The sequence below is a fragment of the Fulmarus glacialis genome, unplaced genomic scaffold (genome assembly GCF_000690835.1).
Source record: "Fulmarus glacialis isolate BGI_N327 unplaced genomic scaffold, ASM69083v1 scaffold21572, whole genome shotgun sequence".
Classification (NCBI taxonomy): Eukaryota; Metazoa; Chordata; class Aves; order Procellariiformes; family Procellariidae; genus Fulmarus; species Fulmarus glacialis.
Genome location: NW_009200015.1, coordinates 1 through 14,428, shown reverse-complemented (window position 1 = coordinate 14,428; position 14,428 = coordinate 1). Strand labels below are relative to the sequence as shown.

The following is a 14,428-nucleotide window of genomic DNA, read 5'->3' as shown; positions in this document are numbered from 1 at the left end:
AGGGAAAAAGAGAAAAAAAAATTTAAAAAATCAGAAACGCTGAGTTGCAAAATTAATTACAATTAGCAGGCATAGGGAAGACAACAGGTTCTCAGGTTCTACAAATGAAGTAGTAGTAAAAAGATGATTAAAAGAATGGATAGATTTGTTACTTGATGGAGAAGAAAAGCAACCTTTATATAATTTTAATACTTCAAATCTTTCACTGCTTCTGTTGGCACAGAAAAGGAAAATGGTGACAAAATAGTTACCAACTTTATGGGGAGGACAGAAACACAGGTCAGTATTTTTTATTCTTATTTTCCTTTAAGTTTCACTTTGATAGGGCTTAATTAATATATTCTAGTATTAGAACTATCTAAAGTAACCTTCACATCATAAGCAAAGGGCAAATATACCAACCCCTTTTTGAAAAGGAAGTGAAATAAGTGTATCTTCAATATCCCAAAAGGCAGCAGACTGAGGAATAAGCAATAACTACCCAAACAATAATAAAAATAATGAACAGCCAATGCGGATTTGACAAGAACAGATCTTGCCAAAGTAAATTAATTAACTTTTTTTTTTTTGACAAGTTAATTGACCTAGCAAACAAAAGACAAGCAGTAGAGGTGACATATCCCAACTTAGTATTACTCTCAAAATGATCCCAACATAGCAACTCATTCCAACTCTTTCCACAAGAAAGAGTCGGAAACTGGAGTTACAGTGAATCAAAAATGGAATGTGAGCCAACAACATCATGCCAAAAAAGCAAATGTCATGTCAAGATGAATTTTTGTATTGCAGGCGAGGCTCAGTAGATAACCTTCTGCTTTATTCAGTATAGCTGAGGCTTCAGCTGATGTACAGTGCTCTACTTGGACAGCATACTAGGAAAAAGGTAGACAAACTGTAGCAAGTCAGAGAACATTAAAATAAAAGTTTCGAAGATGAAGTAGAAGATCCTACAGCTTCTCTCTGGCACTACACTTCCACGATTTTTCTCTCCAGAACAATGGTAAGCATCCTTCCCGCTAGTACAAAATTATTTTAAGATTTCTTTTTCTGAAAATAAAATGCATAGGCCTTTACTGAGCATCTTGCCACCTTCCACATAGGAATTCTAGATTTCAGTTTCTTATTTAGCAGTATATTCTGTTTTCCTAGTTTACAATCCAAATCTTTCCCAGCCTGAGCAGGAAATCCTTTAAAAACATGGTAAATCTTTTTAATTTCCTTTTTTACCTTTCCAGGATAGCGCCACTTTGTAACTGCTTATAGCTCTCTTATTTACTAATTCCTCAGCTTGGCTGTAGCTTCCAACTTGTTCAGAAAACCAATGCAAGATCCTTAAAAGACAGGGAGCAAATTAATTCTTATCAATTAATTATGTGAAAAGAGAATCCTTTTTTTGCTTTGATTTACATTTCCTGAGACTGTTAAGTCACCTCACTGAGACACGCCATTTAATTACCTGAAGAAAAATTCTCACTTTATATAATCGCATCTTAGTGTGAACTTGCTTAGAAGTCTGCAGAGAAACATCTGTGTGGCCCGAGAAGTCCAAAAACTTGTCCCTATTACCTCCAGCTACAGTAGCTGGTCTAATAATAGATATTATATTGTCCTGAAAACCATTTCAGCTTCAAAACCATCAGCATGTGAAACACAACAATATTTGTATCAGTATCTTTAATACAAACCCGTCTACTTCATTCATATCTTCAGAGGAAGGGCAGTTTCAACTGAAGTAATATTCAAAGTCAAGTACAATGGTAAAACCCAGCAGAGGGGTTTTTTTTAGGATTTAAACCCTTGTTTCTTGCTTACAATGGATCTGATACTAAGTCTAAGAAGTACAGTTTCTTCACAGAGAAATACTAGAGACATAAAAAGGCCCTTTTCAAAATCTGGTTTCTCCCCTGGGCTCTGAGTATCTAATGGCTATTAATATATGGTAAACATACTGTTGTAAAAGGCTTTAAGTATGTGAACAATGAAACAAAAAGGTGCTGATATTGAACAATAACCAAGCCCCACGATTCCTTTTAAATGCCTGAGATCCAGCTACAAGAAGGCAGCTCTCAGATGAAGGGGAGCCAACGCTTCAGACAAGAAGCCTCCAACAACACCTCTACATACTTTCTTTCATTTTTATTCCACTTCTGTAGTATTAACCTCACTTATCTAGTGAACTTCTGTTAAAAACAGGAAGCCTTCAGCCCCTGCTTTCTCATCCTACTCCAAAGAATGTTTAAGTACAAGGCGAATGAAAACATTTCCTCCTCAATTATCTTCTGGAAGAAAACTTCTAGCCTCCACCGCTCTTGGAAGTGAGAGTGGCTACAAAAAGATGAAGGTTGTTGCACCTGCTAAACTACAAGAGATAAGACAGAAATAACATGACTGCCAGTTCTACGCAGTTGCTCAGTTACTTAACATATTTGCTCAGTCCTGGGGTAGAAAGAACATAAGAAGTAATTTAATTCATTACCACTTTATAAGCCAGTCAATAACTGTATGAAAATATAGGATCCTTAACCCTTTGTGTTCAGTCTAACTAAAATTGAGGCTCCACAAGAAGCATCATTTTCCATTCAGCTGCTCTAATGCATTAGAAAATCCATCAAAACAGTCTCACAACCTGTTTTTGCAAAGTACAGAATTTGTGTATATTACTTTAAAATATTCAGTCTAGCCAGTCTCCAACCTCCTACCCTTGATGTTGATTTTGATTTATGCCATTATTTAGAATATTTACTGCATTCATCCTCATCAAAGGATTCACGAAAATCTTCTTTCCTCCTTTGAAATCAGCAAACACCTCAACATTTTAGTGCTCCCTTTGCCAATAAATCTTCAACTCTCTTTACAGTTTGGAATTGAGAAAGACTTAAAGTGATAGAGAGTTTAAAAAAAGAAGAGGAAGAAGAAGAAATTACCAATTGGTTATAAGAAAGGGAATTTCCAAACACAGTTTAGCTTGCTGAAAAACAGTGCTGTTGCGAAGTGCTTTAACACTATCTTTTAAAAAGAAAAAAACTAGGCAAAAAACAATCCATGCTATTTTTGTGTAGTTAAAACCCCCACTATTTAAAGAAATAGTAAACAAACAAAGATTACTAAGATCGGAACAGCTCTCTGTTCTTAAGCCAGCAGCGAATAGCACATCAAATTAAGAGAATCCCCAAGCAGCTATCCACCTGGCATTCCTCTGAGAGGAAATCTGAAAGAAAGAACAGAGGAAAGACTGCAGATTGATGGGCAATTGCATGAATTAGCTCAAGTTCCTTGGAGTGGGGTAAAATTTGCTCCCTAATGTGATGGAACAGAGATGTAAAGAAAAAAGCAGGCTGCAAAATCTGCAGAGACCTATCATAACTGGGGCTATTAAGAAATCTTCTGCTGAGGATCTGACGTTCTTTTGAGGCACAGTTATTCGAGGTGTATTCAATCCCACATCAGTGAGAGAGACAGGATAGGACAGAGCATTCTCTATTTGATAGCCTGGGGCTAGCTACCAAAGCAAGAGAAGTCAAGACAGGTTAAGGATCCAACTTAAAAACTGGCTTCCAAAATGGCAAAAAAGAGAAAAGAATGGATGAGAACTGTGACACTGTTGCATCTACACCAGGAAGGCCATTCAAAAGCAAAAATACTACGCTTCAATCAGAAATGAAAAAAAACCCTACAATATAATTACATTTTACCTGTACTATCTTAATTTTTCCTCATTTAATAAAACCTTTAAGGTTGAGAGCTTTGTAACAGAAATTTGCTGTAAGGATAAAGTGAAAGATAAGTACGATGCTAAAGGAGTAGATTGTGAATCAATACCAAAGTAGCTTGTGAATCAATACCAAACTAATTCTGGCAACCTTCCTAAGAGAAAAAGACACACTTCCTTCAACTCTGCTCACCTCTGGGATAAGCCGGTCTAAGTGCTCTGCTCTATTTTCATGAGAAGGGTGTGTGGAGAGCCACTCTGGTAACTTGGGCTGCCCTTGAATGGTTTCTGCTAATTCCATTTGTTGCCAAAATACACTGCTTGCTCGTACATCCACACAAGCCTGAAAACAGAAAGGAAATGTATACGCCACTATATTTTTAAAGTAATACAATACACATTCTAATGGATATTGAATTTGACAGCTTGTTTCTTTCTGGTATGGCCCTACACCTTGGGTATTACAAAGCAGTCAGCACCTACAGAGCAATTACATTCTTTTCATAGATTGTATTATTCCCTTAGATGACTTTAAACTACAAATGCAGTTTCAATCCCAGAAACAAAGTTAATTTTAAAAACTCTTCCTTGAAGAAATATTAATAGTTATCAAAAAAAAGTTTTCCTTATGAAATATTAACACTAGATGGTGCTGCTCTCATAGTTATCTAACACTTATCTAACAGCTCTATTGCACTTAGCTAGAAGTGAAAGAGCTGTTTTAGTTTCTTTAATTTAGAATTAAAATCCACAGGGACAAAAAAAAAAAGTGACTGAAAAAACAAAATCATGAAACAAATGCTGAGTAATTTCTGACCAAATTTTTGTCTTACTTTAGCAAAGCTGCATTCTTTTTATGGCTGTATTTAGACTAAATCTTTAAATACTAGAACAATATTGATACACTTCATAACTATCAGCAATCACAGAAAATATAATCACAATATCAAAAAGTTCTTAAATTTTACTGTATCTTTATGAAAATAGATATTATAGATCAGACTATTTTAGACATACTACAATATAGCAAAACATTCCTCAGAACTTCTCACAGTAGATGGAAACAAAATGAAAAAAAAATATAAAGGGCAATTTATATCTTTACATACAATTAAATATATCCTACCTACAGAAGTTCACTATTTGGCATTCTCCTCTTTATAAATATGTAGCTTTTTCTTCTAATAGTAATAAATTACACAGTTTATAATGTTAATAATGCACAACTTTACACATTTCAATTTTACTACATACAATTTAGCCAGAATGACTTTGTCTTTGCCTACAAACTGATTTATTTCCCATTACTTCTTTAATCTACATATCCTCAAAAATTTGGGAACCCTCCCACACACAGTTTACCTCTGTGTGAAGCGTGAAACTCCCTCTGATTATAAAAGAAACTGAAAAGTGTCTGGTAAATTGCTAAAACAAACCAGTTGTAGTTACCTTTGCTGCAAACTGAAGTCCCACTTTATCAGCTTCAGCCTCCAATGTTCTGCTGTACGGTCTATCAAATATAAACTGAAAAAAAGCACATCAAAGCTCTATTTCTTCGTTTTGAATGTGTAAAAAGCTAGAGCATTGTAGCTATTTTTCCAACCTTCTCATAAGAAATGGTGTTTGTCTATCATGTTCACATTGCATGTGATCAGTATTAATTTTCTTAATGTAATCTTTAATTCCTTTATATGTAACTCATTGATCCTGCATTCAGTGGAAATTAATTCAAATTATACATATTTTCATGGCCCCTCTCATCAGCCAGTCTCACAGCATTCTGCAGCAACCAAAGGGTCAATGCCAACTTTAAACTAGAATTTTTTCACTTCACTTTTATTGGCATTAAGATTTTTGTACGTATGTAAAAATTGGCATTAAGGTTTTTTTGCTATATGTAAAAAATTCCAGTGGCTCCCTTAAACTTTTAGGATGATTGTCTTTAAACCTGGTATGATCTATTTGGTATGGTAAACAGCCCACAGGATGGAATGTAGCCATAAACATTTTCATGCAGAAATCATTCCATTGTCATGATTATCCCCCAACACAAGTTGCAAATTACCTTTGAGAAATCAAACTAGAAGACATAAATCTGACCAAATCCTCTCCCTTTTTTCTAGGATGTGACATTGTATTAACAAACACTAAGAGACAGTGGTAGTTTTCTCAAATGGTTATTTAGTCATATAACTCAAGATCTTCTGGCATATATAACTCATGTAGATTTGGGCAGCCTTGCCCCCGTATATCAGGTTATAGTAAATGCAGATCAGGACTTGTTAACAGCCTGCTCCTGCAGAGATAAGGAACATGTCACAACATTCTGGTCTGGGCATCGATTAGGAAATATCAGCTGAAGAATGGGGATGTGCAAGGTTAGCAAAGAGAAAGAGGTTTTATCAGCTCTTTACCTGGTTAAAGAAACATGTCCTCCTTATACGTTCCAGGGCAAAAAAAAAAAAAAAAAAAAAAAAAAAAAAAAAGAAAAAGGAAAAAATGGATAGAAATGAAGAGCACCAAATGAAGTGGTCCGATCCCTTGAGTACACAAAGATATCTAACTTTTTGCTTCTTTCTAAAGTAGTACTGATAGTTTTTCTTTACTAAGTCAAAAATAAAACCCAACCAAAGCTGATCCTCTACAGGTTTTTTCAAGCCAAATACACTGGTTTATAAGTAAGCATAGATTAGGTCACTTTCTAAATTCTTAATTTCCTCATAGCCCTTAAACATGGCAATTATAAATTTATTTTTATAATCCTCTGAAGATAAAGTTATTATTTGAAGTGCAATATGTATTTTTATTGCCTTGAAAAGCGTTCTGGGTCTACTGGAGTGCATATATTCACTAACTGGCAAAGATATCCCTGGCCTGTCTGTCATATATTCCTGAAGCACCGTTTCCCAGTTAGCCAGATAAACTATTTGTTTAATTATTAAACATTTCTCAGACAGGGAAATGAAACTGGTAACAGGCAACAGGGCTACCCAAAGCACTAACTGGAACAGAGGCTTACACAAACAGGCAGTTTTCTCTTTCTTCAGTTACAACCACTTGTGGGTTTCTTCTCTGGGAAGTTTACAATAATTTTAAATAAGAAGGGGTAGCATCCCTCTCAAAAAATATTTGCAGAAGTTTAAGAACTAGGAAATCGATGGTCTGAATGTACGTGTCTTAACAGACCGTGTAGAAAGATAGATCTGGGACAGCAAGAAGATGGTAATGAAAAGATCAGCATTTAAACTCTTACCCCTTAAATAGTTAAGCACTAGGGTATGCCTATTTACCTGTATGTCTATCCCAATACTGCCAGCAAAAATATGGCTGTATTTTTAAAAATAAACACAACACTAATACAATCTCTAGTTCAGGACCTACCCATGCTGCAGACTGCGGAAGTAAGGATGGCATCTGAAGAAACTATCACCCTATAATTGCTGTTATTTTCTTTACTTTTCCTCTATGTATCTGCTACTGGCCAGTCACAGACAAGTCACGAGCCCAAACAGACTCTGATGTGATTCCATATAGCAATTTTTATGCTAGATATAGCTTATGATGAAGTAGGGTTCCAGATTTGTTATGTTCTGATCATTACCAAAATTTCATTAACATACAAGAGACTTAAATGCGCCCTCTGCAATTTTTGAGAATTCTATGTGTTTCTTCTTCAGATCTAAAATTAAAACGGTAAGATAATCTGAATCTCTTGAGAAAACTTGGGCTCTCTCTCACAGTGTGCTTCTAGCCAATAAAGTCTCAGCAGTGGTCACATAAAAGGGTCTTGAGGCATCTAACATACAATACTACTGAAAAAAATCTTTTGTGAATGTGCTGGAATGAAAAATTAGATCTTCAAACTCTGATCTAAAATCCTTGTCAGAAATTAGACATAATAAAGAAGACAGATTTGATTTTTCAAATTGATTACCAGAGCTGTCTGTGTATGTTAAAGAAAAGGAAGTTCCAGGTAAGTTGACTATCCAAAATCACCAGTTTCCACATGAAATACAAATCATGTATTTGTCTTGGTGTGAGGTGGACAAAAAAGGGAGTATGAAGTACTGTATCTGTACATACTAGTGTGCAGGACATGAGTAAAACTCAAGAGTCATGCTTTGTGCTATTCCAAGAATAATTCCTACGCTTGCATTGCCGTATAAAATAACTACTGCTGTAAAAGCAAAGCGAACATGTTTCAGTTCAGAAATACATGACTAAAGAACAACCATGAATGAATCCCATAAGAGAACTTAGTAATTTCTTAAGGCAAGCAAACCCACTACTTTGGAGAAAAAAGCAGAACTGGAGCTAACATGCCAAAAGGCCTACAAAGGGTCACTGGAAACTACTTAGAGTCAATAATAAAAAATAAACAATAGTCAATAGGTAAAAAAGTTAAGCCTCTGAGGACATAAAAGAAAAACAAATACTGAAACAGAAGCAAGTACTGCAATGTGGCTTAAATAACCCCTTCATAGAGTGGGATGCTAAAATTCTAAAAAGTAAAATACAGTCATGGAAGAAGAGGAAAAGAAACATCGTGAGAAAATGTGCAGAAAGATTCATTTTCATGTAAGCACAATAGGCAAATGTTGAATGGAGGAAACAAACAGACATCGCACTCCTGGGTGACTAACAGAAAAAAATTTCTATTCAGCATCTTTTGTACATGGGATGAAAACTTTGCCAGGATTAATCACTTATTTATTCTGCATTACATATGGATATGTTTAATGTTACTGAAGACGAGTTTGATCAGAGTTTTAAACCAGGACATTACTATAAAATATCTCATATATGATAGATCTTTCCTATAGCACACTAGGACTACGAGCTTAAACCCAGATTCCATTTGCAATCTAAACCACAACTCTAATCCACGATGCCAAAATATCAGTTGCAGTTAGCCTAGAAGAGGAGAAAAGATGCTGACAGGGAGTTAAAGCTTGCTGTCTAAATTATGAGCAGTCTCAGGATTGATTCACACTTTGCTTTTTCCAAATTCAGCTCTTCAAAATGCTGGCTAGCATTCATCAATGTATTGGTTTCTTAGCTACTTGTACAAATATGCAAGCTCTTTAGACATAATTTATGTTCAGAATCCACACATCTACCCATTAGCATAAGAACTACCAAAACAGATTGGTTATGTTTAATTTTATGTTTTTGAGGAACCGGAGGAAATCACAGGAAAAGCATCAAGAGAAGTCAAAGAAACCAAAGAGCTCTTTCACTTAAATTCAGATTTAAGTTTTATGATGTAAGCAAAATTTCTTTAAAAAAACCCCACTTTTTTAAAAAGAAATGGATCCGTAACTGTCTGGAGGCAGAGACTAAATTAGACTGCTGAAGAAAAACGGCACCACAAAGCCTCTGAATTTTACTTTATTGGAATATACGCTGTCTGAAAAGATTATTTCAGTAAATTTTATTATAGCATGGCTTATACGTTAAAAGAGTGTATAGATTCTCAATTTTCTCATCTTGGAAACCATTCTTACCACTAACAATGTATCTAAAGAATTCCATGTATTTTATTTGGTTTAGAAACAATTTAACAACTACTCAAAATAAAAACATGGCATTTCAACACATACAATTTAAAGGGTGAGCTATATTTCAAAAAGACAATCATCTAACTTAATTGGCAAGCAGGTACTCGGAGCCTGTTCAGCTAAATCCAGTCATTTAGGGAATTCTAAAGTTCTTCAAGATGACAAATGAAAATATATATAAACTAAAGCAGAGGCAGATTTATAAAAACATATTTCATTCAAAAACATACTCAAATATTAATTTTTGCTTATAATATTTCTCCTCTTGCCTTTTTCCCCCAAACATACTATTTAATGGTACTATCTCCTCAAGATGAAAAATGTTTTTCCATGGAACTCAGGAAGAATAATACGAAACGTCAGTCTTACCTCCTGCAACTTGCTCTGAATCCACTGGCCAACAACTGCCAAACTATCACGGGGACAGATGGCCCAAATCATAGTGAGAAAGATGAGTGATAGAAAATCCAAGAAGTGAACCAGGCTGGCTTTCTCTGCCTGCAAACAGAAATTGTCCCATTTTCATTCCTTATTGTCTGACGTTTCTTTAGAACATAATAGAATTTGGAAACATTGTAAAAATCACTAATTTTTTTTCAATGCAGCCACAGGAACAGGCAAGCATGAGCTCGCCTGCTTGCACAAAAAAATCCAGTTGGATACAAGGTACTTTTAGTCTAGAATCCACACCAACTGCATAAATACAGCTGGAACAAACACATTTTGGCTATCTCCCAATTTGAGAGATTCAAAGCTTGAGATAAGATGACGGCAGCATGTAGGCACAGTTCGTTAGTAAAAAGGCCATGAAACACCTCAGTTGGAATGAAAAAAAATCTACAGAAAGACCTAGAAGACTGTTCTTTACATCAATTTGAGAAGAGATAGACATCATTTACACAGAAACACTAATGGGATAAGGGAACACTAGGCATAATATATTTATTCTTTATTTTCTATTGCATTCCTTTAATTTCAGAAACTAAGAGACCCTGAAGAAAGAAACTGAAATTCTTATGTTTTTCAGAGCTCTATTTGACATGCAGCAAATTGATCTGAGCACTTACAAGCCAGATCATGCAATACTTTTCTCTATGCCAGTTGGGTGACACAGGTTCCATATAAACAAGGCAAGTTCTTTTTATTATTAGAAATATTTTTTTTAGAAGTTTAACAAGTTAGTTGGCTCAAGTGAGCCCAAGAAACTGTGATGGGAACTGTTGCTTATTCAAAATCACATAACAAGCAGTAAAGCAATTCTCCTGTATTTCTACTGCCTTTAAAATGTATTTACCCATTTCCAGATTAGCTTTGCAATTTTAGCAGGTTCTTTATGTTTACAAGCTTCTCATTATGCCTTCTCAAACTGAAGGATAAGTAATGAATACAATTTTTTAAAACGACATGCACAGAAAGAAATCAATTTGGAAGCAAAGAAACACTTTCTAGCAAATCATGCCAATCTAGAACAGTATGAGCCATATTTCCATACCATCCTCTTTTTTCATAGTTGTACCTACAAAGCACAACAAAATTAATACATCCATTCTGTTGAAATGGCAAAGAACTACCAATTTCAACACACTGACTTCAGGATATGGAAAAATTAAGTCTGTGAAAGCAATCATCTGTAAATGCAGAATCAAGCTCCAGCCATTCTGGACTTTGGCACTCTAAAACTGTGTCCTAATGTAAGAAAAATATCACGTATTTTAGAATAATTTATTAAAGTATACCCACTTCTGTAGATATTAACGAGTCGAGGAGTTACAAACTGAGTTGCTGAGTGCCTCTAGTTCCTTATGTCTGCGCTATAGGAGGAGAGGCATCTCCAGACCAAGTTCTAAATGACTGTTAATAGTGAGCCATAATCCATCCATATAGTTACGAAAAAAGCACTGGCAGACTTTGTGCTAACACTGACTACCACAGGACTTCTGACAGTTATTAAGTACTACATGAGTAATAAGGATATACTGTATCAGAATACTCTCATTTCAAACTCAATTTTTCATTTATTAGAAAGAGTCACACTAAAACTTTGTTTGGCAGTGATAGGAAAAATCTTAATTAAAGTAATTAGAATTCATTTAAGAATTCTAGACAGCTTGCTTTAAATACTTACTGCATGTTCCAGCACTGCGTGAGCTATTTCATGTCCCAAAATGAAAGACAGCTGATGAATATCAGAAACTGCATTTAGCAATCCAGTGAAAACAAACACTTGGCCATTCTGTAAACAAAAAGACAGTGAAAATTAAGCAAACACATAAATAAAATGCTGTTTCAATATTACTAATAATTTTTGTATTGGGTTCAACTTACTGGAAGCACAAAAGCGTTTACACCTGGTTCGTCTACCACATGGATAACCCACTTGAGCGCCGAGACCTGTGGGATGTCCTTATTGCTTTCAGATAAATGACCAACAACTCTCTCCACAACCTGATAGCGTGCATCTGTCTCAGGTAACATTTTACTTTTGAATTCCTCCATCCACTGAAATAAAAAAATTCATTGATTGCCATGCAGAACAGTAAATGACTAATTGGTAAACTAATTTAGCGGCTACACACACCCTAGTTAAATCTAAGTTTTAATACATTTTTCTTTCATATAGCCAGAGCCAATACATTCAGGCTTTCAGACCCACAAGTTAAGGATTAATAAACTTAAAAGGACGTAAACTGACCACAGATCAAAAATAAGATAGTATGAACTTGGTTCTACAGCTTCCTGTATCTGGCGTTTTCTTAATACACAGTTAAGCTTCGCATCACAATTTGGCAAACCTTTCTATACCTTCCTGAATTTCCATTTGAATTTATAATTTTTCTGTATCTGTATATTTCTGTTGTAAGGTGGACAAATTTATACAAAAGATGTAATTTGAATATATCCTTGTACTTCTTTTGCTACGTTCTTATCTCACATTCTCCATCAGATGGAATACAGTGGCATTTCTATATGGCTGGATTATCAAGTTTCACTGACTTCAGAACAAAAAAATCACGGAACTAGAAGTTACAGAAATTATTGCAATGGACAGTTTAAAAGAAAGCAATTAAAGAAAAAAAAGAGGTAGAACTGAATGCAGGTGGAGAGTACTACCTTAGAAAGTGACAGCTTAGAAGAGAGGACCTTAAACAAGTGCCAAAGAATACTCAAATCACCACAGAAAATGAGAAAGATCTGAGCATGTACCAATTATCTATGCTTTTATTGCTTCTACCAGATTTGTAATATAACTTCTTGTTATATTACAATAACACAGTTAGAAATGTTTGCTACATACATATAAGGTGTTCTTTAACCATAATGTGTCTCTGAATGGTTTGCTGATGGAAAGGGAACTCTTAAAAGGATGGGGACAAGAGGAGGGGGTAACTGATGAGCGTGTTCTGCAGGGTTCTGAGCATGAAATTCAAAACTTACTAGGACACCACTAGGTTTGTTTGCCCATCTCATTAATTGGACTACCTCACCACTAAAAAAGCATTAACAATTTTAGAGTATTCTGAATTTTTAAAAAAATCTTACCATATCATATTCCATCCGTGACAGTTCCCTAAAATGCTCTTTTCCAAACACCAACAGTCGAGCGCGCCCAGTGATGGGTGTCTCCTCCAAGTGAGTAAAATAAAACACGACAAATAAAACTCCTAAGCTACTAACACCCAGGAGTATCTTCCATTTATTTTTCCTTGCACTTTCTTTAAAAAGTTCCCGTTTATTAGGAGGAAGTGCCTTCCACCAATTTCTTATACTCCTGTAAGATACAAACAGTGTCAACTTAGGACATAGTTAAAAAGGAATTTGTTAGTGTCTGCCCTTGCTGTATTCTGTATTACAGTCTCACCTCATGTAAGAGCTTATGGAAAGTTATACTCTAATTGGCTTCTACTCCACTCCATTTCTTCCCTCCCACAGCAGAAGAAATGCCCCTTAGTGTCTTGGTTCATCTCCCTCTACCACACATAAATGAGAATGAGAAGAGCAAAAGATGTATCTAACACCTCTGATAATGGAAACAACTTCTTGTTGAGCAAACTGTCAGTCTAGGCCCCAGTGATACAAAATTTTGCACAGATATTAAAATGAAAACACTACAAACACACCTACCATTCTCCACAAACTCATGCACACATCTTTGCACAATGGGGTCTTACACTGAGAGAGGAAGTAAGATAGTATTTTACCTGCCAAGAATGATAGCAAATAGTTTCTGAGCTGGCTTAACAATAATCCAGAAAAGAGGAACTGGTGCAGCCTGAAATGATGGTGATGTGTGAAAAGACCTGGTGCTCTGAATGTTCCAAGCAGAAAAATGATGTGGGAGTTGTCCTACAGAAGTGATCTGGAGGGATGTGATCTTTTCCCCCAGTGGCCGAGAAGACTGGAAGCAAAACCTTCCCGAACTGTGGTGTGCATTGTTGTATACTTCTGTATTTGGGACATTCAAAAGACACCTCAGTCTTTTACCGATTAAGTTTCTACAGGAGTGAGGGCTTCCAGTCAAAAAACAGTTTCTAGTATTTCCACTCAAATCCAGCCTTTGGCATCTAGTTCGTGTACAACCGACTTGAGTTCGGCAATATCCTGCATAAGACCTATAGAGATTATTGCATTTCCCCTGCTGGGTCAAAGAAGCCAAATGAAAGAAAATACAGTTCCTGCCCGGCAACTTTAGACCACAGGTGATATTCATAACTTCTTTGGTTGGTTACCCTGAAACAAAGGAAAAAATATAGAGAGGTATTAAGAAAACCACCCAAACATGAAACTCTGAAACATTACTTCATCTCTTCTGAACAGATACCATGTATTTGTTTTCCAACAGTTGCATTGCACAAAACGAAGTCACAATTACAACTGCATCCTGTTACAGTTTTAAGGTACCAATCTGCTTTCAACTGTGAAAAAGTCAATGTCTTGTCCATCACTCCGATTAAAACAAAGTGTGATTTTTTCTTTCACTTTTATTACCACCAGATCAGAATGACTGCAGGTCCCTTGTGGAAGGCATGTGTGCATCATCACCTTTCCGTGCTGGGCTCCTTGCCACAGGCGCCATTCATACATACTGAGGAAAAACGGGACCTATTGAGCATTTTGCTAATATTTTACTCTTGAATGCAGTGTGCGTATCTGCTGCACC

The 14,428-nt window shown here is 35.7% G+C and overlaps 1 protein-coding gene across 1 annotated transcript in view; it reads right to left on the bottom strand.

The window, feature by feature from the left end:
• Nucleotides 1–13,978, bottom strand: part of OMA1 (OMA1 zinc metallopeptidase) — a 17,728-nt gene extending 3,750 nt beyond the window's left edge. The window contains exons 1-7 of the mRNA XM_009573448.1: nt 13,470–13,978; nt 12,811–13,039; nt 11,596–11,769; nt 11,396–11,503; nt 9,640–9,768; nt 5,159–5,233; nt 3,903–4,052 (exon numbers count right to left, since the gene is read on the bottom strand). Of these exons, the coding sequence (XP_009571743.1) occupies nt 3,903–4,052; nt 5,159–5,233; nt 9,640–9,768; nt 11,396–11,503; nt 11,596–11,769; nt 12,811–13,039; nt 13,470–13,978 (1,374 nt within the window). The remainder of the gene's footprint in view (nt 1–3,902; nt 4,053–5,158; nt 5,234–9,639; nt 9,769–11,395; nt 11,504–11,595; nt 11,770–12,810; nt 13,040–13,469) is intronic.
• Nucleotides 13,979–14,428: the final 450 nt, after the last annotated feature.